General features: G+C 34.5%; 1 protein-coding gene across 1 annotated transcript; it reads left to right on the plus strand.

Moving 5' to 3' along the window:
• The first annotated feature begins 11,416 nt into the window (after nucleotides 1–11,416).
• LOC141653345 (protein CASP) lies at nucleotides 11,417–24,825 on the plus strand. Its single transcript, XM_074461078.1, has 19 exons — nucleotides 11,417–11,729; nucleotides 11,873–11,983; nucleotides 12,677–12,855; nucleotides 13,060–13,209; nucleotides 13,499–13,587; nucleotides 13,736–13,845; nucleotides 14,358–14,452; nucleotides 14,601–14,656; nucleotides 16,250–16,415; nucleotides 17,114–17,206; nucleotides 19,877–20,005; nucleotides 20,168–20,287; nucleotides 20,424–20,504; nucleotides 21,900–22,007; nucleotides 22,229–22,372; nucleotides 22,449–22,550; nucleotides 23,754–23,833; nucleotides 24,235–24,327; nucleotides 24,414–24,825. Exons 1-19 carry the CDS (start codon nucleotides 11,642–11,644, stop codon nucleotides 24,463–24,465), a joined length of 2,046 nt encoding a protein of 681 aa, XP_074317179.1. The 5' UTR covers nucleotides 11,417–11,641; the 3' UTR covers nucleotides 24,466–24,825.
• Nucleotides 24,826–25,098: the final 273 nt, after the last annotated feature.

The following is a 25,098-nucleotide window of genomic DNA, read 5'->3' on the forward strand; positions in this document are numbered from 1 at the left end:
TGATTTTGCATGGCTCCCCTAGCCTTTAGACTAGAGAATTTAGCTACTCATACTAAGATATAAAATGCAAACTAAATTGTAGAGAATATTAAACATGGTTGTATGAATTATATTAATTGGGTGATATAACATATGAAAAGAACAAAGCTAAAGTAACAATTATAAAAACTATGTGATAACTAAAGCAATGATGTAAATTGTAAACTTGTAATAAGAAATACCTTAATAAGGAAGACTTGTATGGAAAAACAAATAGCTAGAACCAAAAGATTGAATAACAAATGCTTGAAAAACTCTTGAAATACAAAGTGTTGAATGATTAACTAAGGAATGCTTAAACAACTTAAACTTGAAATGAAAACTAATGAGAGCAAACTTATAATGCTTGAGGCTTAATGTAGTAAACTTGGACGTAAAATGGGATGCCTAAAACCTAGGAATACCTCTCCTATTTATAGGAGAGGAGGAGAATAACGTAAGCACCTACGAGCATGCAACCCCGATCGGGGTTAGGAGGCCCCGATCGGGGTCACTTAATCCTCGGTATTTTGCCTTAAATCTCCTCTTAATTGCTAAGGTATCCAATGTTGGTGATTAAATGTGCGATTAATCACCCGGTTAATGTTCTAAATTCCTAGCATCCTAAGCTCTATTGGCATCCAATGCTTGCAACCTTGATATGGACCTTCATTTTGGGCTTGACTTTGCATTTGGCTTCATTTGTAATTCCTTACTTCAATCCACTAATCTTCATGCAAAACCCAATAAATCTTCACACACTTAGTCCAATATTTGGCCTTGTTTAGCTTAGTGAACTTGGTGTACAAAATCATAGGAAAAAGCCTCTAAATGCTTAGATTCCTACAAAACCATAACAAACACAACAATACACCTAGAACACAAAATTAGCTCAAAAATATACTAATTAAAGTATGATAATCAATAGAAACCGAGCTAAAACGAGGGGTAAAAGTATATATAAAATGAACATATCACCACCATGTTTTGTACGTACATGTTTACGTTTATGCTTTGTACGTAAATATAAATTATTACGAAGTAATAAATAATGCATCATAATCTCCTAATTTATCTTGACTTTATATTATTAATTTCCTAAAATATTACCAATATAATCTGAACAAAGAATAAGAACAAAAAAAGAAAAAAAATTATTATCAAAAATCGTTTTATTTTTTGCTTGATAAAATCGGTAGAAAACATAAAAATAAAATAAAATAGCATTTCTTGCTAAAAAATCGGTAAATATAAATAAAAAATAAGACCACAAAATTAAAAATTGTAGAAAATAATAAAATAAGACCACAAAATTTATACCGTCTTTAACTTGAATGGTAGATTTGCAAACAATAAATTAAATGGTAGATCTGCAAACTCTTGGAGAAAAAAATAATTATAATGATATTAAAATATTAATAATCGAAATATATGCACAAAAAAAATTAAATAAAAAGTGAAAAATTATTAAAATAAAAAAAGGTCAAAAAAGGCTCATTTCTTGAGAAAACAAAGTCTCATAAAATACATTTCAAGACGCAAAAAAAAAGTGAAAAAGTACTTCAAAAACAACAATCATTAAATGTAAAAATAATTTTTTTAATAATACTGAAAGACATCATAATTATTGAAGATTAGTGTAAAAATAACTAAAAAATTATATAAAATACCAAAATATCATATAAAATACTACATGCAAAAAAAAAGAAATAAGGATTAAAAAATCAATACTCAGAAATACTAAAGCTCGGTCTTCGTTCAGATATTATACAATACTAAAATCTCGATCACAATTTCATATTGTTCTTCAATATTTATTTATCATGTAATTGCACGACCATCCAAACGGATGATAACATTAAAATTTGATAAAAAAAATTGTTATGAAAAATTGATCAGAACATTGAGAGGGATATATATAGTTATAGCGATTAAATTGAATGATAAAATTAGAACTTTTCAGATTTCTAAATAAAAAGGGTGATGTAATCAACGAGATGAGGGGGGAGTAGAATTGACGAGGGAGCAAGTAAATGAAAATATGAGATGAAATTTATTATTGAGAGGGGGAGCGGCGGAGAGACTAAGAGAGTGAAAATGTTACATTTAGGGCAATTAGTGAATGAGAGAGTGTATATATATATGTGCAAAAAGTTAGGGTTTATAATATAGAACTATATGAGATGAATGAGTCGACTCAAATATTATCGTATAATATATGGACCGTAAATGTATGAGTTGACCCAAATATATGTGGGCTCTTTTAGTGAGTGAAAGAATTACACAAATTTCTCAGTTAAAATTGTTAATATCCATTTTAATCTTAAGACGAGTCAAGTGTAGTTAGAACAAAACAAAAGTATAGTGCATAGGGAATAACATTAGATTTGTCTTATATACATAAGTGAGATGGTATTTGATCCGTTTTAATAATTAAAAAGACGTATCGATTTAAGGGAGACTACTCAAAGGATTATGTCTTTTTATTTGGTTCGGATAAATTTTATACTCATTAACACGATTTGTGATGATTTTGTTTTATTTGGTTGCTATTTAGCGGATACGGTACTGGCATTTAGGCTGATTTATTTACGAGGCTAGACCGTTAACTCGGTTTATAAATCGAGACTTCTGTTTCGTTAATTTAATCTTTTATAAAAATAATTATGAAAAACTTAATCATACAACAATGATGTGACATTAAAATTAAAATTATATACTCCCCCCGTTTCAGATTTTGCATTTGCTTAAAATATCCCTCACAAAGAAGAACCAGTAGGTCTCATGAGAGAGCGTCTCCCACTAATTTAGTGGGAGACATAATAGGGAAAAAAGAAATTCAGTGGATCCCTCATCTTATCATGTGAGAGGTCTCTCAATAACGTTATTGAGAGACCGTCTCTCCGGAGTTTTTGTGAAGAACAAAAGAGACAAACAAACGATTAGGACAAACGGAGTAATATACTACGCATATTATAATTCAAATTTATTATCGAAATAAGCAACAAGGAAATCGTATTTACTTTTATTTGAGTATTTGTAGTATATTTAGACGGTTGATATTCACTATAACAAAACTCTTGAATACCTATTTATTTAATTGAACAATTAATCATGTGCAATTATATTTGCACAACTTTGAAACTTTAACACGATATATCGTTTTTCTTCAATGTCATTCAAATTTTAATAAAGAAAATTACGGCTAACTATAAAAGGATCGACTACCGTATATTCGATAACATATTTAAAAAGGCAACCTGTGCATTTCGTGCACGGGATTAAAACTAGTAAGTGTTATTTCCTTTGCATTTTAGTTTAATTTCTCGCAACCCATTAATTATGGCCTCTTGTCTTTCTTGTTTATGTGCTTTGAGCCATTTTTATGGTTTAGTTGGGTGCTTTACATGTTGGCACATTGAGGACAATGTTGTGTTTAGCTTGGGGGGGGGGGGGGATTGCCTTTGCATTGTAGTGTAGTTTGCATTTAGAAAAATGTGAAAATTTTTAGAGAACTGTGTTGTTTTTGCTTGCTTATAGCCTACTTTTGTCATGAAATTGTGTTTTATACCCTCTTGCTTATCTTAATGATAGCTTATAGATAATGATTTATTCTTATTTGTTGGATAATTGCTACATGGGGATGACTTAACATAGTAGGTGGATGATGAAATTAAATCATTAGGCTTGATCTTGACTTTTAGCAAGTCACAATATGGTAAGGTAGAGCCTCCTAGGCCGGTACATTCCATTTCCGGTCTCACTTAAGTGAGTGTAGGTCTCCTTATAGTGTGTGTTATATCAATAACGCACAAGTATGGTCTTGATTTCATCTCTTTATAAGCATTGCATTCACTTGTTGTTGACATTTTAGAGCCATTCACATGATTATAATTGCCTTTTTGAACCCCTTCACAAAATTTATCATTAACTACATATAAAAATTGACTACCTTGTTGAGCTAATAGTTTTGATTAGTTGTGTTTGGGTGCTCATTTGGAATTTGGTTCATCTTTAAATATCATTGTGAACTTGGTCTTAATGCTCTTGAAAAAAGAAGTGAAAGAGAAAATGAAAAGAAAAAAATGAAAGAAAAGAAAAAAATGATGAATGAAAAAATGATACGAGAAGAAAAAAAAAGGTATGAAAAAGCATGAAAAGAGAAATGAAAAAAAAAAAAAAAAAAAAAAAGAGTTATTTAACAAAAATACTTCAAACTATGGTTGGGCTTCTCAAAATACTCTCAACTTCAATTAATTCCAGAATATACCAAACTATTAACCATTTTCTCTTATATTACACTGGGGTAATCGACTACCTGTTAACCAGGTTATTGTTATTTTATTAATAATATTTCACTTATTACCTCCACCGTTAACATCTAAACTCAATCATCACAGCCTATTATCTATCACCCCACAACCATCAACGCCATTACCACCAATCCCAACCATCACAACTTCAATTCGCAAATGACCTCGTCCCACCGCCATTACCGTTAACCTCGATCACCACCAGTACCACCATCTTGATGATAAGCAATGGGATCTAACTGGTTTTTGGACATAATCATCGCACAAACAACACTTGGATCTGGCCTTAGGATAGGGGATGATAAAGACGATTCTGACGTGATATCAAGATGTGCATAATACGAAGACGGGAAATCAAATTGGTTCATTTCCAAAAGGAAGACGATGAACAAGTCAAATACAAAAAGGGCAAGATGGGGATTTATAGCCTTTTAAAGCTTACTCATCTACGCAGGCCTATGATTGGGTTCACCACATAGAGCCTGGGTTATTTAAAAATTGTTAGATTGTTATTCCACAATACCAGAAATAGAAAGCAACTTTCAGGTTTATTTTTCGTTGGTTTGTTCAAGTTGTGTAGTTATCTGTGGCGCTAATTGAATGTGATCTGGGTTTTAATTTGGATTTCTTGTTTTGAGACCTTAAATTTGGGAAGAAGAATTGTGGTGTTTTAATGGTGAATGTAGATTTGACCATTTGGGGAAGAAGATGAAGGTGGAGGGAGGGTGTTTAAAAAGTGAAGGGTGGCTTTGGGAAGAATAAGGAGGTGGGACCCGTTATTGCTTTTACCTGTTATTACAGGTTAATAAAGGGACGATTCTGTTTAAAGAAGAATGGTGTAATAGTACGGTATATTGGTAGTTAAAATATAGATTGGAGTATTTTGAGAAGGACTCCAATTGTTTAGAGTATTCTCATTAAATAACCCAAAAAAAACATGATTTGAATTGAAAAAGAAGAAGAAGTTGATGTAATAAGCTCTCATGTTTTATTCATAACTTTTGGAGAGTATTCTTGTGATTTGTATCGGAATTTTGGGATTAGTTTTGGGATTGAGCATCCTTGTATTTGGTTGTTGCTAGCTTGACTTAGCCCCACATACCATAAATCATTTGTCCCCCTTTCTTACCCATTACATATTGTCTTCTTCTTACCCTTGGCTTCTTTTACATGCTTGCATTTGAATATTTTTTACTTGTAGTTTTGAAATGATTACCATATTAGATTGCGGGCACACTCTCATGAGTCGAGTATAGGTGAGTGCTACTCACATAAAAATCCTTTTTACATATAATTGAGTGATGAGTGAATCGTGAGAGTCCAAAGTAAAAAAGATCATGCAAGAGCCGAAAAGTTAATACATAGTTATTCATGCTACGCCGTCATGTAAATCTCATCCATGACTTTGCTTTATCCTTATGCCCATGTTATTTCGCGTTTTGAATCATTATGCTTTAACTTGTTTTAGGATATTGCAATTGATGGAATATGGTTTCTTGCTTAGGGACAAGCAAGAGTTTAACTTGGGGAGTTTAATAAGTCCATTTTATATATACTTTTCTCCCCATATTTAGCTCGATTTTATATTTATTTTGCGCTCTTAGGAGCGATTTATTGAGCTAATATCGCCTTTGGTAGTATTCTTGTATTTTATTGTCTTATGTAGGAATTGGAGCGGTTTTCCGTCATTTTCTTACGCTTTGGCAAATCCCGAGTAAGGTGGAGCTAATTACGAGTATTTGAGCTAAAGATGACGGACTATATTATTTGGTGGACAAAACAAATTAAATGAAGCTCAAAATGAAGATTAAAGAGCAAGCTTAGAATTCCATATTGAAAGAGGCATTAAGAGCAAAACATTGGATTCCTTGTGTTAATTAATCAAGAATTGAAGGAAAATTAAGAGTATGTTTAGGATGCCATTTTGGATTCCATATGAGCATTCAACCGGAGGAATTAAGGAGCATTAAGACATAGCATTGTATTACTTTGCAAATTTTACTCCCTTATTCTTATATAAATGGTGTTGATCGACACAACTTTTTGGGACATCTCTTACACACTTCTTAGACACCTTTTTCCACACATTTTCATATATGTTTTAGTCTTAGTTTTAGAATAAAATGTAGGTTAGATTTCCTTTATGTTATTTACATTTGCTTTAGCATTTCAATATTGTATTACAATTTTCATTCAAGCATTTGTTCTTCAATTCCAAGTTATATTTCCATTATAAAGGTAATCTCATTTCTATTACTACTTTGTTATTCCTTTGTCATTTTCATTTACTAATTATCATGTTTACTTTATCATTTATCATTATTTTAAGTTTACATTATGCAAGATTAGTTTACTTTGTCTAGGGAATAAGGGAAACCATGCAAAAGTAGTTCTTGCAATTGTTGAACTAGGATATTATAATATCGTTTCAATGTTTATTTCACAGGTTTGCATTGTATTGTTAGTATTTGATAATTGATCACCATCTTAGATTAAATTTGTTAATTCACTTTTATAAGTTGAGACGCACGAAATTGAATTAGACTAAACATGTGTTAGTAGGACGACCTTGACATAACGAGAGTTCTCCAGGACCCGACCTATGGTTGACAATAAGGCCGAGAGGTGATTGTCTTTAAGCCTAAACAATTAACGATTTATCAACTCTTATGTTTAATTTGAGCATTTACATCCTAGTAGTGGGCCTCTTGCTGCTTTGCCTTCCTGTTGACGTGTGGGCTTGGTTGATCATCCCCTTGACTTATTTTTTACTCATGCCTTCAAGCTGGCCCACTTGAGGTGGAACAAGGGCCCAAACAATGCTCAATATTGATGGGGCGTCAAAAAGAAACCCCGAGTTGTCAGGTGTAGGTGGTATTTTTTGAGATTTACCGGGTCACATGATAACTGCCTTTTCGGAGAAATTAGGCTTGACATCGGTTATTAGAGATGAACTAATGGCCTTGGGGCGAGGTTTAATGATAGCTACGGAGCGTCGTATTACTTGTCTCTTCATCCAAACTAACTCACAAGTACTGAAAGGGTTATAGAGTAAATAATTTTGTAGTGCTCATTTGCATTTGATCCAAACTTGTCGTTCCCTCATCCGAGACTCGTCATGGAAGGTAGAAGTTCATCATATTTATTGAAACTAACTCGTGTGCGAATTGGTTGGCGAACCAGGGGTAGTGCAGGATTAGCGTCTAGTCATCTTCGAAGAGTTCAATATGCCTGATCATTTGTTTCGTCTGGTGCAACAAGATGTCGGGGGGTGTAGCTTGGCCTCATGTCGTTCATTTTTTTATGCTTTTTAATCTTGTTTTCGTAGTGTGAATTTTGAGTAAGACTCCTCTAAAATAGTTTTACAATATCATAATGCAAAACCATATAATGAAAGACCTTAATGCCCTAATTATGCAAGTGGTGGTTGGTGGAATTTATTTTAGTTGGGATTTTTAGGTAAATAATCAGTCAATTTATTTAAAATGGTTTGGGATATTCTCTCGTGTACCCCTCAACTTTTTCATTTTCTATGATTTACCCCTCTTTTCATGCAAAATAACTTTGACCGTCAATAACTCTTGGCTACAAGTTCAGAATACGATAAACTTTTTTTTCAAATTGACCGTCTTTCAGAGGTCTTCCGTGTGAAAAAAATTTCACCGACGTCTCAACTCATAGTCGGGAATTATCGTCGGTCAAAGTTTATTCGTTAAAAAATGTTTGACCAACCATAACTACCGGCTACGAGTTCAAAAAGCGGTGAATTTTTTTTCCAAATTGAAGGCCTTGACGAGATAATTGGTTTGAAAAAAAAAATTACCATTTCCTGAACTCGTAACAGAGAATTATTGTCGGTCAAATTTTTTTTATGAAAAACGAGGGGTACACAATAGAAAACGAAAAAGTTCAGGGGTACACGAGAGAATATTCCAAATCAATATATATATATAAAAGAGGCTTTTTTCAGGCAATTCTAGAGACTCCAAGTTTTTTAAAACGCTCTAATTAAAATACTAATATTAGTCAAAAACAGAATTTTAATCTTAATCTTAAAAGATAAAATAAAAGATAATCTATCAAACATAAACAAAGTAATAAAAAATAATCCTCCGTAAACAATTGAGATCAAACCAAACACTAAAATATAGTTTTATATTTAAACTCCACAGCCTATATGACGATGCAATGAGAATAAATAATGAGCCAACAAGCTACAATACCTGGGAACAGGCTTCAATGATACCGTCTCACAACCCTAATACTGTCACAACATTTTGATCCGCTATTTGTCGTTATTGGGGACGTTGGTAGGTCTATGGTGCTATATAGGAAGATGCAAGCTGATGGAATCAGTCCCGATAAATAATCATTCAATGCTCTGATTCAAAACTTTTGTAGAGGAAATAAGACTGAAAAAGCACTCAACCTTTTCCATTCCATGATTGCATTAGGACTGGCTTCAGACAATATCACGTATGGAGCTCTTATAAAATCACTCTGTGATATCGGGAAAATTGAAAACGCGAAGGAGATTTTGTTTTCAATAGAAGCTAATTCCCAGCCTGGAGACATTCCACGATGTTCTGTCATCAGTTACCGATGTTCTGCAATCTTTCACGCGGTTTTGTTTTTATTCATCTTCTTCTTCCTCTTCTTCTTCACACTACCGCCCACATCATTCCCGGATCCTCCACTTCATCCAGAACCGGCATACTCATAGTCATACCCGTACCCATGCCCACCTGATCTAACCCGAGCCCAGATGATAAATTCGGGTTTAAAAAATACGCAAATGAAAAACTCGGATAAATATGCAATCTACTCAATTGGGTCTCCAATTCATCAACTTTTTCATCATTGTTCGATTTGAAATCATTGGTTAAATTAGGGTTTATGGTAATCTCTTGATTTAGGATTGATTTGGGATTGGAAAACAATTGAGGAGTGAGATTTAGGGTTGTTATCAATCTGGTGGAAGATTGTTTGGGATTAATTAGGGTGCTGAGTAAATTAGCCATGGATGAAAGAGGGGTAATTGAAATTAGGGTTTGTTAGGGTGAGGAAATTGGGGATTTTGGTATTGTTGTGTGAAGATGATGAAAATGAAAAATTAGGGGTCTGGGTTTTGAGAAAAGAAATAAGTAATTTAATTTAATTAGGGTATAAATATTACGCTTGATATTTAGCTACTACTGATTTCCGTACATAATGTTGTGAGTAAAATAATTCTCAGTATATGGTTACTTGAAAAATAATTCCCACCATATAGTTAAGCTAGGTTTGGATAACCCGATGTAAAAGGATTGGAAAGAACATTATACTTGGATTTTCTAGAGGTATTGTCTTGTAAGAAAATTATTCCCTACATATTGCTACTTTTATTTTTATTTTATTTTTAATTTTAAGAAGACATATTTAGGTATATATTATAATTATTTGACATATAATATTATATAGTAATAAAATTTAAATTATAATTATGATAAAAGAATTTAAAATATTTTATTTTTTATTTGAGTATATTAATATTAGTTTAAAAACAACTTTTTAATAGATTTATTTTGTGTGCTCGTAATATATCTTTTCATCATTTTCTTTTTGCAATAGTTACCTTTTTTTTTTCTTTAATACAATAAGGCAATATTTTTGATTTTTTATACTTAACACTTGATGTATGACTTATTGCAAAAAAAAAAAAAAAAAAAGATGAATCATAACTCAGACTTGTACTAGCTTCGATATTAAATTTTAATCCGACCATTTTGAACACACATATAAATAAAGCTAAGAAAAAAGTGCGAGTATAATTTTAAGTAATATTAATACACATAAAAAAATACATTTTAATTTTTTTTATCATAATTGTAATTAGAAATTAAAGTAACAATATGTAGGGAATAATTTTGTTTATAAGACAATACTTAAGGAAATTTCAATTTTATTGTTCTTTCCATTCCTTTGCTTTGGATTATCCAATCCTACCTCAACTATATGGTGGGAATTATGTTTCAAGTAGCCATATGATGAGAATTAATTTGTCTCATAGCATTATGCAAGGAAATCACCCTATTTTTACTCCACAATACATTAACAAAGTAAGAATTGTTTTCTTATGTATAAGCTTAAATGCTATTCGATTTCCACCATACATTGGGGTGAGTAATACATGTTTTCTTATGTCCTTTCTGTTTTCTATTTCGTATTTTTCTTTTAGGATTTACATGGTATTTATTAGTTCATTCAATTGTTAGGAATTACAGGAAGCATGAGATAATAATGAAGTAGCATGAAGAGAGGAGAGAAGACATAATATTGAAGAGTATTTTCTTACTATATTGATTCCATCTCTTAGTTATTTGAGAATCAATTTAGAAGAGGAAACAAGACTATGGAAGCGGCGGCGTGTGTCAGATGATTGTATAAGTTTTTCACTAATTGTTATTGTTTATATTAGTAGGTTGAATATTTTGCATTGTCTTTTGAATTATTGGGTTTGTTTGTTTTTCCGTCAAATAAGCTACAAGAGCAGTACAAAATAAGGGGTGTGGGATTCGATCACGTAATTATCATTCACAAGACCTCCGTCTTAACCACTAGGCTATGACCTCTTCCGTAAAGGGCTGTAAAATTTAGACTGCCAGTTTGTTTATGAAATATTAATTTTGGGTTGGTAAAGAAATAACTGCAGTTTAATCATCAAACATCGTCACAATTGAGACTTGCTGATTATAATTAGAGCACATACTGACAAACATGAATACATGATTATACATATCTAAGATGACAATAAAGATTCCATAATATGTTAATGAAGACCGTATAATACAGAGCGGTATATAACACAACCGTACAAAAGATTAATTGAAATTAGAGAGACTAACTTAAATTAATTCACAACATCGACTACACTTATTTTCAAAGTCGTTAGTTACTTTACGATAGCAAATTTACCGTTCTCACATTCAAGAACTTACATATTCTACCACTTCAGTTAAAAATAAAACATTAGTTAGAAACCGTGCAACGCACGGGCACAAAATCTAGTGGTTTTATATATTTAAGTTTTTGATGTATTTCATTTTAGTTATTGTTAACCCACTTTAAAAAGGGAAAATAAAAGACATTTTTCATAGACCAGAAGGGAGGAGTAAATGAAAAATAAAGACGCTCATAATAATCCGAGTCCCAAATGCAAGTTAGATCATCTCTAATTTATCTTCAACGCGATCACAACAATCATCTCTCTTCCCGCGCTTTAATTTCAATCGAATTTAACCTAATTCAAGATCTAAGATCCAGGTTCATCAATGGAGGTTCCGCTAGGCGGACTCGAGAGGGACAAATCGACTTCCACTGCCGCTTCTCCAGTTTCTGCTGTCGCCAATTTCTGGAAAGGTTTGTTATATTTGATTGTAATTCTGCTCATGTTTTCGATTGATTTTAACCTAATTCAAGCATTGATTCATAGTTAGATAGCTTGATCGTTGTGTTACAGTCAAATTTAGGAATTATACCTTTGATTTTTTTTTGCTCTCTAGATTTTGAATTGGAGAAAGAAAAGAGTTTGTTAGATGAGCAAGGGCTACGGATTGCGGAAAACCAGGAGAATAGCCAGAAAAACCGCCGTAAACTCGCTGAGAGCACTCGAGGTTGTATTTTGTTGCGCTGAATTGATGATTTAATATCTCATTGTTTTGATATATTCAACTGTATTATGAATGTACTATGTTGCACAGTGCTGTAATGTATTAAGCTACCCTTTTATCATTATAATTATCTTTATTGGATAGAGTACCTCAATCTGTATATTGTTATGCCAATGGTGATTTAAGGTTATTATTTTGACAATATTGTGTTTGTTACGCCACGGATTCTATTGAAATGCATAGGACCACATTTGTAAAGAATATGATGGAAGATTAGGGAGAAGCTACAATTATATCAAGGGAGGTGTAGTTGATCATTATTAATCCATGTAGAGGCTGTTGTTTAAGTTCACGTAGTAGTTGTAGTTAACGATACTTATGTCTTATTACCGTTCTCCCCACCCACCCACACACCAAATACTCCCTTCATCCCAATCATTCGTTTACCTTTGATTAAAATACCCCTCACAAGAAATAAAATAAAAAGGTAAAGAAATGATTAGGACAAAGGGAGTACTAGATACTAGTTTGAGGTTGTACATGACATACATATGTGGTGGTGGTTGTTATTTTGGAACATTTCCGCTGGTGCTCTAGGTTTTGAGTTAATTCTACCATGCTACCATTCGAACAAAGTGATCTTTTGCTATGTGGATATATGCGTTTTTTTATGATTGTCTGCATTTGTTTGGATAGACTTCAAGAAGGCACCACCTGAGGATAAATTGAATTTGTTCAATGCATTGCTCAAGGGATACCAAGAAGAAGTTGACAATCTTACTAAAAGAGCAAAGTTTGGGGAAAATGCTTTTCTTAATATCTATCAGAAACTCTATGAGGCTCCGGACCCTTATCCAGTTATTGTCTCGATTTCTGTGAGTACTCCTTCGCTTGACTTTGATATCGTAAATGAAAGTTTGATCCTGTTACTGAATACATAAGATACACTAAGCGTTTTGATGGGTTTAAATACTGTGTTTTAGACCAATAACCAAGTGTAACGACTATGAAAACTATGGCTTAGAACTTTTAACATTCGTAACCTCTTCTCAGTGTTACTAACATCCAGTTGGTTGCAGGAGCAAGACGTAAAAATTTCTGAACTTGAGACTGAGAACAGGAAGATGAAAGTTGAGCTCGAGGAATTTAGGGCTGAAGCGGCACATCTGAAAAATCAACAAGCAACCATAAGGAGACTTGAAGAACGCAATCGTCAACTAGAACTACAGGTAACATTGCGTGGAATGTTTTTTGCTTGATTTTTTATGTGCATCTTTTTGCAGTATGGTCATTGCAGACTAGCAGTTCCGCTTTCACATTGAATAACATGATGTCCCTACAAGCATAATTTTATGGCATGTTTGATTGATTGATTCTCATGTCGCCAAGAATATAACGAATTGAATAACAGGATTGTGGCCTTAGTTTCCGCAAGAAATTTGATTTTTTCATTCTATTAGTCAGACTCTGTCTTGATAAACCATTAAGTTAACACAGCTCTCCACTTTACTACCTTAGATGGAGGAAAAAGTAAAAGAAATTGTGGAAATTAAGCAGCGCGGTTTGGCAGAGGAGAATCAAAAGATATTGGAAGTTCTAAAAGAAAGGTATTTTTTTTAATTTGATGCAATATTAATTATTAAGCTATTGTGTATATGTTTCTGGTCAACTTCCTTCATATGACAAGCATACTCTCTTTCCTGTGTGTTCAGTATGACATAGTTTCACCATGACTTGTCATCTCACTTGATACAGAGAGCAATCCCTGCAGGATCAATTGCGTCAAGCTAAAGACAGCGTTACAACGATGCAGAAATTGCATGAACTTGCCCAGAGTCAATTGTTTGAGCTCCGTGCTCAGTCAGGTTGTTTCGTACTTCTGAATTTAACCTGTGATTGTAGTGCTCAAGCATATACTATGTGCTGCTTGGGATCTTATTACAATTATAATAAGGATGCCTTGAGTCATAAAACTATTGGGAGTTTGCTAACATGGAGCCTCGTACATATCCATCATTATACTGCTTAAATGTTTATTACAGTACATTACCTCAATACCTCGCAGGCTCCCTTGCCTATGCTGAGGGAAAGGGGGTCAGATACCCTGCAGCCTTGAGAATTGTATTTACTGGTGTTCTACAATATAATAAACACAGTTTAGCGCACATTCCTCTGAGTGAAATTCATCTTCAAAATAGACACACCCATATTAATATCATGAATAAATTGCTGGGTTTATATGCATCTTCTGAGTGCTTGTTACATGTTTCCAGTATAATCTATATTTCTTTGCTAATTTTGGTATATCTGTAGTTGTTTGTGTGATATTAGTTATGGTTGTTTGTGTCTCAGCCTTTTCTTTGCATGTATATGACAGATGAGGAAAGAGCTGCGAAGCAGTCTGAACTTGGTCTTTTGATGGACGAAGTGGAACGAGCTCAGAGCCGGCTTCTAAGTATTGAAAGGGAAAAGGTAAGTACATTTTTTTTATTGAGAATGCTTTAATTTGCACTTTCCCCTGTTAAGTGCACTTCACATATGCAAGCTTAGGTAATACAGTTTCTCGAGTTCTGTGTAAGGGCTTTCTCAATGCCAATTTTGTTCCATTTTCTCATTTCAGGGGCATCTACGTTCTCAGCTTCAGTCTGCCAATGAAGAGAGTGCAAATAAGAAAAGGTAAGCTGCTGTGTTCCCTATTTTATTTTGTATGTGTCTTTCTTAATCCTCCTTATAGGAGTGTGCAAGCCTGGTGTGGCTTCTCGCCCTCAGCAGTGCCCATACTTCAGTTGACTTCCTATGTCCTGGAACATGCGGAAAACTACGGTAGCTCACACATTTTTGATGTGTGGCCAATTCAGGAGCTATAAGCACTCTGCTGTTGTATATTTTTCATGTTAACTGTGTCGTGAGAGGCTGAGAGTTCACTGGTTTGTAATATACTATTTCAAGTCATTAGGAGTACAGTGGTTCCCCTGCAAAACGTGGTAGTGATCCTTCTGGATATCAGCTTGATCTCACATCCACTGGTAACAAGCTAGTTTTTCATAACCAAGTGGCTATATCTAATGTTTCTGGATCGTGGTATCAAATTGCGGTTATTTGTAGCAATTGCGGCCGCGGCCGAAGTAATCGTATAGACTGTCAATATTATACCAGCAGAGTATTGGTCAACATTGGCCAAGTACGGATCATATTGGTCAAACATTTTATCCCAAATATCGACTCTTTTTGAAAGGTCTCTTTACATATAAAAGTGCTGTCATGGTTTTAGATTTGGGTAGCGACTACAACTTATAAAAGTTACTCCCTTCTAGTCTCTATTATCTTCCCTATTTCCTTATTAGGCTTAGTCATCATTTCTTCCCTGTTTCCTTATTTGGACATATAATTGTATCTGAATGGAGAAAACTACCCCCACCCACTCTATCCTAATAACTCAGCCCCAAGACTCCACTCAGGGGGTATAAGGTTGTTTTCGCTTGGCTTGGTGATGGGTTCGGCTGGAGTGGTGGTGGTTAGGGGCTGGGTAGGTTGTGGCTGGGGGCATGGTTTAAGTGGTGGCTGGGGCTGGGTTGGTTGGGGTGGGAGTTTGGTGAGAGGGATGTAAAAGAAGGATATAGGTGGGTAAATTGAGGGTAGATGGGTAATTGTCTTTCTTTTCTTATTTTTGTTGCCCAAAAGAGAAGGGGAGATAATAGAGACTAGGAGGGAGTATTAACATAATCCACCTATCGTGTTTTGAAATTTGAGGTGGTATTAACCACACAATAAACATGATCAGTCTGCGGCGATCAGTCAACAAGATTAAAGCTGATAATTAATAATTAATAATTAATAGCATGGTCATGTTAAGCTGAAGAACCTATTTGTATCAACTGATCTGGGCCAATCTTTAAAGGTACGTGTTGGATGCAGAGGTTTAGCTCGCTTCCTGTAGTTGTTACTCTTTGGAAGCTTTTGGACTAGTAATGTAAAACTTAACTGGCAGTTGATACTCTTGTGATCATATTTTGTGGTCTGTATTCTATGCCTTTCCTTTTCAATAGATTAAAAACTTACAGCTGAATGACTGCTAAATAGAGTGCCTTTACTTCATATCTCACATATTTCCTTGTACAAAATTTGCATGAAAGGGAATCAATATAGGGGAAGTGCAATTTACATATTACAGCTGTGGATTTTTTTGTGGATGATTTGAAACTTGGGAGTATTTCCTTCAGTCATCTTTTGTGATTAATCATCTTTCATTGTTTTTGCTATGGCTCGTAGTGATACTGAGGATTCCAGCAGCATTCTTGAGAATTCTTTGAGTGCTAAGGAAAAAATCATATCTGAACTGAATATGGAACTTCATAATGTTGAAACTACCTTGTCAGAGGAGAGGGAGCAGCATATAAATGAAATTAAGAAGTTGAACGCACTTTTACACGAAAAGGTATGGGTTAAATTGATAAATTCTAGTCGGATCAGAAGATTTGTTGTTTTTTGACATTTAGATCTAGTGCCTTTTACATATAAGTACCAAACCATCTCTCATTTTCAGTTAAGGGTCAGTTGAATATAGCCTCCATCATTGGATGCAAATAGTTGCTTATGTTCGACCCCGAAACCCCATAGTACCCATCCCCAGGATGGCATATTACTTCAAGCGGGCTTCCCTTTTTTTGCATCGGGACGTGATTATAATGACAATGATGATGAGGAGACGTCAGTGCATTTTTGACTGTCATGGATCCTCTCGACTTTTATGTGATTTTTTTAGCCGCGACTTCCCTTGCCTTTTAATTTCTAGGAGAATTCAACCTCCCTTTGTGTGCCTTTTCTGTGAATTTGATGAAATTTATTTACAAAATCTCGCACAACCGTCTCAACAAATTTTCGTTAGTCACACACATATATGGCTTTGGCTGTTTGGCATATGCTATGTCAATGGGTCGGGATTATTCTCGAAAAGATCTTCGTACCATGCTCAAGACAATAGAAATTACTGAATTAGGTTTAGTTAACTCTGCAGCTGTTTTTGATTGTTGTAAAAATATTTTTGAAAAATATTTGTGAGTAATTGCATTATTAAGGAAGTTGAGCTTTTAGGTTAATTGTTTTTCTTTGAAAAATTTCTGATCAATTTTACAGGAAATCAGTGTACAGGATTTAAAGAAAGAGCTTCAGGCTCGGCCAACTACAAAATTGGTTGAAGATTTGCGGAAAAAAGTCAAAATACTGCAGGTGATTGCTGCATTTCATTATAGTCTGTACTCTGTACTTTAGATGACACACCATTGACATTGGTAATCCAGTCACATTTTTTTTTGGTCTGCCATATTCCTACAGTGAATATGGATTGCTGCTTGCTTAATAATCTCAGTAAATAACAAAAATCACTTTCTGACATTAGTAATCCAGTCACAGTTTAGATGAGACGTCCAACTAACATTTTAAAAGGTACTCACACACACACACACAAAAAATGCGTTAAGCCCTAACCGTCATGCATATCGTTATTTTTTCCTTTTTGATAAAGACAAGTAACAGTTATGTTTAATTTCACCCACAAAAGTAGATGACGTTTAGTATTGATTTCAAATCGACACTAGTCTTCAATTTAATTCCTTGCCGATCTTCAATAGCATTACCCGAATCGCTGCATTGTCATTGTAGTTGTAATTATCTATTTCATTTCATCCGAGAGGCATTTGGAGGAATGATTGAACTTTGTTATATGAAAATCGTTTACTCAAAGTCACTTAGGCCATAATTATCCATAGTAGCTTGAGGCCGTAATTCTTATTTGTTCGTTTTTTATAAGGGTGTCACCCTCTTGGTGTCTTAATATTTGATAATTTCATTATAGACTTCTATATTGAGCTTTGTCATATCTATTTCATTTCATCCGAAAGGCATTTTGAGGAATGATTGAACTTTATTATATGAAAGTCGTTTACTCAAAGTCTCTTAGGCTTTCCTGTTACCTTTGCGTCTATTTCCCCTCTTCTTATAAATTCAATCAACTGGTCACTTTAGTAAGTGAAATAATGTCATGGTTTAATCCACCATTCTGCCTGTAATTGATAAGTCGGACAAGTCACATCTCAAAGGTCTGGTAAATGCGAGAAGTTTTCTTTTATAGAAGTTTCATTTCAGTGGGGTTGGTTCCGTACAGACCAGTGAGACCACTGCCTGACACATATTATGGTAATCCGGGGCGAAATTGTGGATAGAGTGTTTGTAGTGTTCTATGTAAGGACGGCGTTAAGGTTTAAATATTTGGCGTGAGCTTAATTGGTTCTACCTTTGTGTGTTGATAAGTTTTCAGAAAACCTAATTGCTCGGATACCGGACTGTTATCCTTATACAAGACTTGTTTAGTTCATGTTTTCCCCCGATCAATGTAAAGTGTTGATTTCTAAGGCTTTGAATATGATGGAATAAGTTAAAATAGTGCACTACTCTTTATAATTCTTGTATAGTGAAGTAGTAGTGTGTCAATGCATCAACAACGGAACTTTCATTAAGGTCATCTAGAAACACAAAATCTGTGTTTTAACACGAGGGTAAGGCTAGTATATTGGTCCCTCTTAACTCCATCATAGACGAGTGCCATTGAGGCAGTGGGGAAAGTTTGTTGACGTATGAAGTTTGGAGATTGAATAATGCCCTTGATTGGCAATAAAGGAACTCGATAGCTTCTGTTCCCCCCTTCTTTTATTGAGTGAGAATTTGACATTAAGGTACAATTTGGAATTGCTATGTTTAGCGAAGGGAATGGAGGATTATAGCAAATGGGATGTGTAATTTGTAAAGAGATGCCTTATGATTGCATGAATTTTCTAGATCCTTGCTGTGTTCAGAGAAGGGAATTGAGGAATATCGCAAAATCGCAAATGGGACGTGTGATTTGTAAGGAGATGTGTTATGATTGCATGAATTCCCCAAACCTGTGACGTGACAAAATTCGAAGTGGAATATTGCCTTTGCTTTTTCTTAGTGATTTCTCGGATTTCCGACTACGCATGCAAAGCGCAGGGTCACACTGAACTTATTATTTAATCGTAGTGATAGACAGTTTTGCTGGTCAATATGTTTTGCCTACGCTTTTTTAGATTATTGGCACTTGGCAGTTCAAAGTTTCTTCTTTACTTTTTTTTTTTAATTTTTTTTTTCTGAAAGTGCGAGAGTCGCTATAACTTCTTTTTTTCTCCTATATGACACGACATTATGAAAGTTTCAGTTGCTATTACTTTTTATGACCTATTATTATATGCTATGCCTTTGTAAAATAGTCTTCATTCTAGTATTTAATCTTCAGCTATGAACTTGTGGATCTTGGTAGTTGTTATGTTGAGGTACACTCTTGTCTTTTTTCATCTAGTGTCTGGACTCCATGATATTTCATGACCATTCTTATTATAACGAGCCTACTGCTTTTATAAAAGCTATTGAGAGTTGATTACGAGTACGTTTGGCCTAGCTTTTCAAAGTGTTCCAAAAAACATAAATTGGCCAAACATGCAATTGTTCAAAAGTTAAAAATAACTTCTTAAAAGCTTAACAACCATCATTTTGCCCTGAAAAATAGAAGTACCAATTTGGTGCTTCTAGCTTTATAGCTTAAACTTGAGAAACAAAAACTCGCTTTTAATAATATATTAGGCCACACATATTCTACATTACGATACTCTTGACATGTAGTTCTCTGCTACTCTGTAATGTATAATAGGCTTTATAGTGTCTAAAGCTAGTGAATATTCTTGAATCACTAGCCAGTTATAAAATTTGTTCATCCCTTTTTTAACCCTGTACTTCTTTCTCTTCATGTTTTGATTTCCATTTGTGCATTTTGGTTTAATTCCTACAACTTAATGTTTTTGTCTGAATAGTTGTGAATCATTGATTTAGGCAGTGGGTTATAATTCAATTGAGGCTGAAGATTGGGAAGTAGCTACAACTGGGGAAGAAATGAGCAAATTGGAATCTTTGCTGCTTGACAAGAACAGAAAGATGGAACATGAGCTGACACAGTTAAAGGTATTGATTCTCACCTTTTAATCTCATGAGAGCCTTATAATGTGATAAATTGCTTAGTACATCCAGCTCCTGTTGCCACAAGCCCACAACTATCATTTGAAGGGAGTGTAGTCAAAGATGTCACAACTATTCATAATTATACTTTGGTTTTATGTGCCTCAGGTTAAGCTTTCTGAGAAAACTTCATTACTAGAAGCAGCAGAGTCAAAGGAGTCAGAACTTACTTCTAAGATTGATGAACAGCAGAAGTTAATTCAGAAGCTTGAAGATGATATCTTGAAGGTAATCTGTGAAAAATAACTGTGGTGATTAATGTTAGATAATTATTTCCTTATTGAGATATTTGTTAGATATATGTATAATAAAAAAAGGCCATCAAAACCATATTTTCCTGTTAATTTTTTTTCTTTTCTTTCAGGGGTATAGTTCCAAAGAGCGCAGGACCTCATTATTTAATGATTGGGATCTATCAGAGTCGGTTTCAGCCGAGACATCTGAGGTATACTGTACATCTACCCTATTCTTCTATATCAACAATTGAGAAACTCCTCATTTTTCTGTTCTCAAATTTTAAAGAATGTCTTCATCAAGTAATCTCCAATTCATGTATTTTTTGTTGGTTAGACCATTACCCATTCCCTACCTACATGAATGAGCTACATTTCTTTATTTTAGGGTATTTTGAAATTATTTTTATACCAAGAAACTCATTCGGTTTTTATAATTCTTTGTAATATTTGCGGAGAGCGGTCGCATTTTGGTTAATTGATTATGATTCTCTATAAAATTCCGTATACTTCTGAAGTTTGCATCCTTGTATAAGGTAATCTGCTAAAAATTACAAACAAACTGCAGGAGGATACATTTGGGTTTGATGATTACATAACGTGCACAATAAAAAAAATTCACGGAAATGTGACCCTTCAATTAACCCTTGGATTATGTATGAAGTATTGGTTCAATCTTGATCTTGAATAAGGCGTCTTGGTCTGATCTCAGTTGTTGTGCAATAAATGCGTCCTACCGGCTTAAATGTAATTGTGGTAACCTTATAAATTGTCACAAGTACTTTTTAGTGTTACAAAACTATTTTCGTACACTTATTTTAAAGCTGAAAAACTCTTCACAAAATGAACTAGGTGAAAGGCAAAAAAGGCCTTACCGAGGGAAGCGCGTAGAGGTAACGTCAAAGCCGGTCAACTTTATGAAAAGCGGAAAGCGTGCGCCATAGGCTTTTGCAGCAAAGCCTATGTTAATCCAACTCTTCTTATTCCCTCGCGTACTTGTATCCGACACTCGAAACCCGGACATGGGGTATGACATTTGGTTGGATACCTCATTTCAAGCCATAATATGCAAATATTTCATAGAATTAGTCGAGTCTGACATTTGGAGTTTGGACACGCACCCGTGTTGGATTCTTCAAAACCGAGTCTGTAAGATGGAGCAAAGCAGATTAGCAGACCACCCCGGTCTTCAATTCTCTCCGCCATAAGGGGAGTTAGTGTCAGGGACTCCTTTCACCCCAAAAGAAAAATAAAATAAACTAAATATATTAGTGAACCGGTTGCTTGTCAGCGGAATTCCTTTCATATGGTGTGGCTCCAGATTGCGACAAGAAGTTTCTGTGTATGAAACAATTGTCAACGGATTTTGGTAACAGTAAATAAGACGAGCATTAACTGGGAAAGGGGATGTCAACGGATTGTGATTTTCTCAGTAAATTCTCTAGTTATTCTGGCTGAATGGACTTCAAGTAATGTATTCTCTTGTGTTTGACATGCACTATCTATCTTGCTACACTGGGATGTATACTGTTCATATCTGAGGCTTCTGGTATTTTTATTTACTCCTGCTGACCACATCTTTGGATGTGTGCCCATATATTGATCAGGGCGTGGAACAAAAGCATGTTTCTGGTGATCAGGACCAAAGTTCAATGCTGAAGGTGATTTGTAATCAGAGAGACCGATTTCGATCCCGGCTCCGTGAGACTGAGGAAGTAAGTTGCTTCCTTCAAACGCTATCATTTTATCGTTTACTAGTTGTTTGAGTATCCTTTCTCAATCTATTCTCGTGTGACCTTTGTCGGATATAGTGATGAAGTCTATTATTTTATGTATAGAGCTTCTGTTTTTCTTCATGCAAATCACTTTTTTCAATTAAACTTCTTGCACAATAAGATTATATTTCTGTGTAATTGTTATTCTTTATACATCGTAGGAAGTAAGGCAATTAAAGGACAAAGTCCGTGGATTGACTGATGAATTGGAGAAAACTAAGGCTGACAATGTTAAGCTGTATGGAAAGATTCGTTATGTGCAAGACTACAATCGTGAGAAAGTTGTCTCTAGAGGGTCAAAGAGAGTACGTTGCTTACCACTACAAGATTTCAGTTGAAGTTTCTGGTGTTATGGATGTTAAACTGCTTTCTGCATTTCAGACTCCTGATGATCTAGAAAGTGGCTTCAGCTCTGATGTTGAAACCAAGTACAAAAAGATCTATGAAGAGGACATAAATCCATTTGCAGCTTTTTCAAAGAAGGTAATCTGAACAAGCTCTAACTTTTCTATGGTTGCAATCTTTCATGTTAGGCTGGCTGATACCCGTGGTATGCATTGTACATGTGTTCCCTGTTTAAAGACGCTGTTAAGCCCACCTCGTCATTATGCACGAGTGATAAACATATTACTTCTCCATATGGTTGCATTCATCTTTAGTTCATGACAAGAATTTTTGTAGACCAATTCAATTCGAACTGATTGCAATAATTCCATCACGATATATAGATGATAGACAATTAGACATGAGAAATGTTAGGTCCATGACCAAAGTGTTTTATTATTCTTTTTTACTCGCAACAATTGAAAATGGGTTACAAAGAGAATACAGTTCATCATTGGATTAAAGTCAACGGAAGTCCTAAAAATATGTCTCAGAAGCTGAAGGCTAAGTTATCTACTGTGTTTAACAACCTCACTAATAGACTTCATTTTTGGACGACGTGGACATTCTTGCTCTGCAAAACCCAATTGATGCTGATTGCTCGTGGGCTTCCCCTTCTCCTCCTCCTCCTCCTCCTCCTTTGTGTACAGCATATGATTTCCATTTATCGCAAAACATTTATTTTCTAGAGCTCTTTCCACATCATGATGCATAGATTTATGGTCTTTCTTAACCATTCAGAGAAGAATACTATAGTAGAGACAAAGATTGGGTATATTATCAGAATTCCCTTTTGTTATCATTTTTTTGATCTTCTCTAAGTCCGTGCTCCTGTAGTCCTTAATTTTAAGTAGTCTAGAGTCTAGATTGTTAAATAAATTTGAATATATATAGATGCTTCATGTCACAAATTTTGTGGAGTGTTATAGAATGAGTTACAAGTTTAAACATATTCTCATGAGTTGAGAGTTGAGAATAAAGCGTGTCTAAATTCACGAGTCTTGCGCTGGTGAATTCCTTTTAAAAAAACTATAGGATTTAAAGGAGTTGGAATGCAACAGATGCGTCATGTCAAGACTTTTCACCGAGTCTTGTTCAACAAGTTACAATTTTTTATACACAGCCTCATACATTTAGAATTTTGATTGAATCATGTGTTTAGATTGGGTTGCCTGAGGAAAACAAACATTTTATTGATGCATATTTTGCATGAAACCTTTTTCCGCACGACTTTGTGGATTTTGTTTATCTTCTTGTCAATATTTAAAATTGTGTGCTCTCTTTTTGTTTGTTTGCATCTAGGAACGGGATCAAAGGTATAAGGAGCTAGGTCTCAGGGATAAGATAACACTGACCAGTGGGCGATTCCTGCTCGGGAACAAGTAAGTTTTCTTGCTAAAAGGAGTTTTTTTATGTATTTCAAACATTACTCTGATAGGTACATGGTTCACGTGGCATGCTATCTTAGAAGGAATATCCAATCTCTAAGCTTGAATTGTTATCTATGTTACTTGCTGTTCTCATAGTTATGCCATTTGTGTGAAGAACACTTTTCTTATAGATCTGTGGCATTCAGCCTATTCCTGGGTTCAGTAAAGATTAGGGATACGGTTAACATTGAATATGCACAACTTTTTCCCTATGGTGAAAAGTCTGAAAACACGTGACAATAAACACGTCTGAAATATTGTGTCTACCAAATACAATTTTCCAATATAAGAACTGTACACAATTTTTATTACATGAATATCCTACTTAGATAACTTTGAATATTCTATTGCAGATATGCTCGAACCTTCGCCTTTTTCTATACAATTGGGCTACATATCCTAGTTTTCACGTGCTTATACAGGATGTCTGCTCTGAGCCACCTAAGGTACCCTCTTTCTGTAATATTCTCTGTAATTCCTATACGAGTGCTTTCATAACTTAGGTGTTAATCCCTCCTAATCACTTCTGCAGTCATGGATACGAAGAGATTGCTGAACCTAAAGTCCTGACTCAGGCATTATAAGCGCGATTCAAATTGTCATAAAGAACTTTGCTGGTGATGGTTCCAAATTCGAGCAGGTCTGTATAATGTACTTGCACTTTTTTACTATTATACAACAAAATGTCAGGATGTACTGTGTTACGTAGCTTTTAGTGCTCCAGTGCACATGATGTTTGTAAAGTCGAGAAGTGCACCATTATACTCGTTAGTAAAGAGCTTTTCTAGTTATATTGTTCTTTTAACCTCAATGCCCATGAAGCACATAACCACAAAACATAGGTCAACAAGTGCTATTCAAATTGATGTCTGGATATATATTTGGGAAGAATTTACTGTCTTGCAGTTTGGCGTAATACAATTTGATGTCTGGACTTTCAAGAATTACGGTTTGGTGACCTGAGTTTTGTATTGGTTTTTTACTTTGTTAGTGTAAACTCTAAAGTGTGATATATAGCGAAGATTGTATCCAAATCAATAAAGCTTTTTACTATCACATCAAGATGTAGGGTTTTGGTAAAATAATCGAGCTACTACAATTTAATTGTGTTAACAATGGGTAAAGGTTGTATACATTGTCCCTTATTACCGTGTCAGAATCAAAGCTTGTTAGTCTGTTACCTTCTCTTGTTGTATGATAGCGTGTTTTGTTTTAAA

The sequence above is a fragment of the Silene latifolia genome, chromosome 4 (genome assembly GCF_048544455.1).
Source record: "Silene latifolia isolate original U9 population chromosome 4, ASM4854445v1, whole genome shotgun sequence".
Taxonomy (NCBI): Eukaryota; Viridiplantae; Streptophyta; class Magnoliopsida; order Caryophyllales; family Caryophyllaceae; genus Silene; species Silene latifolia.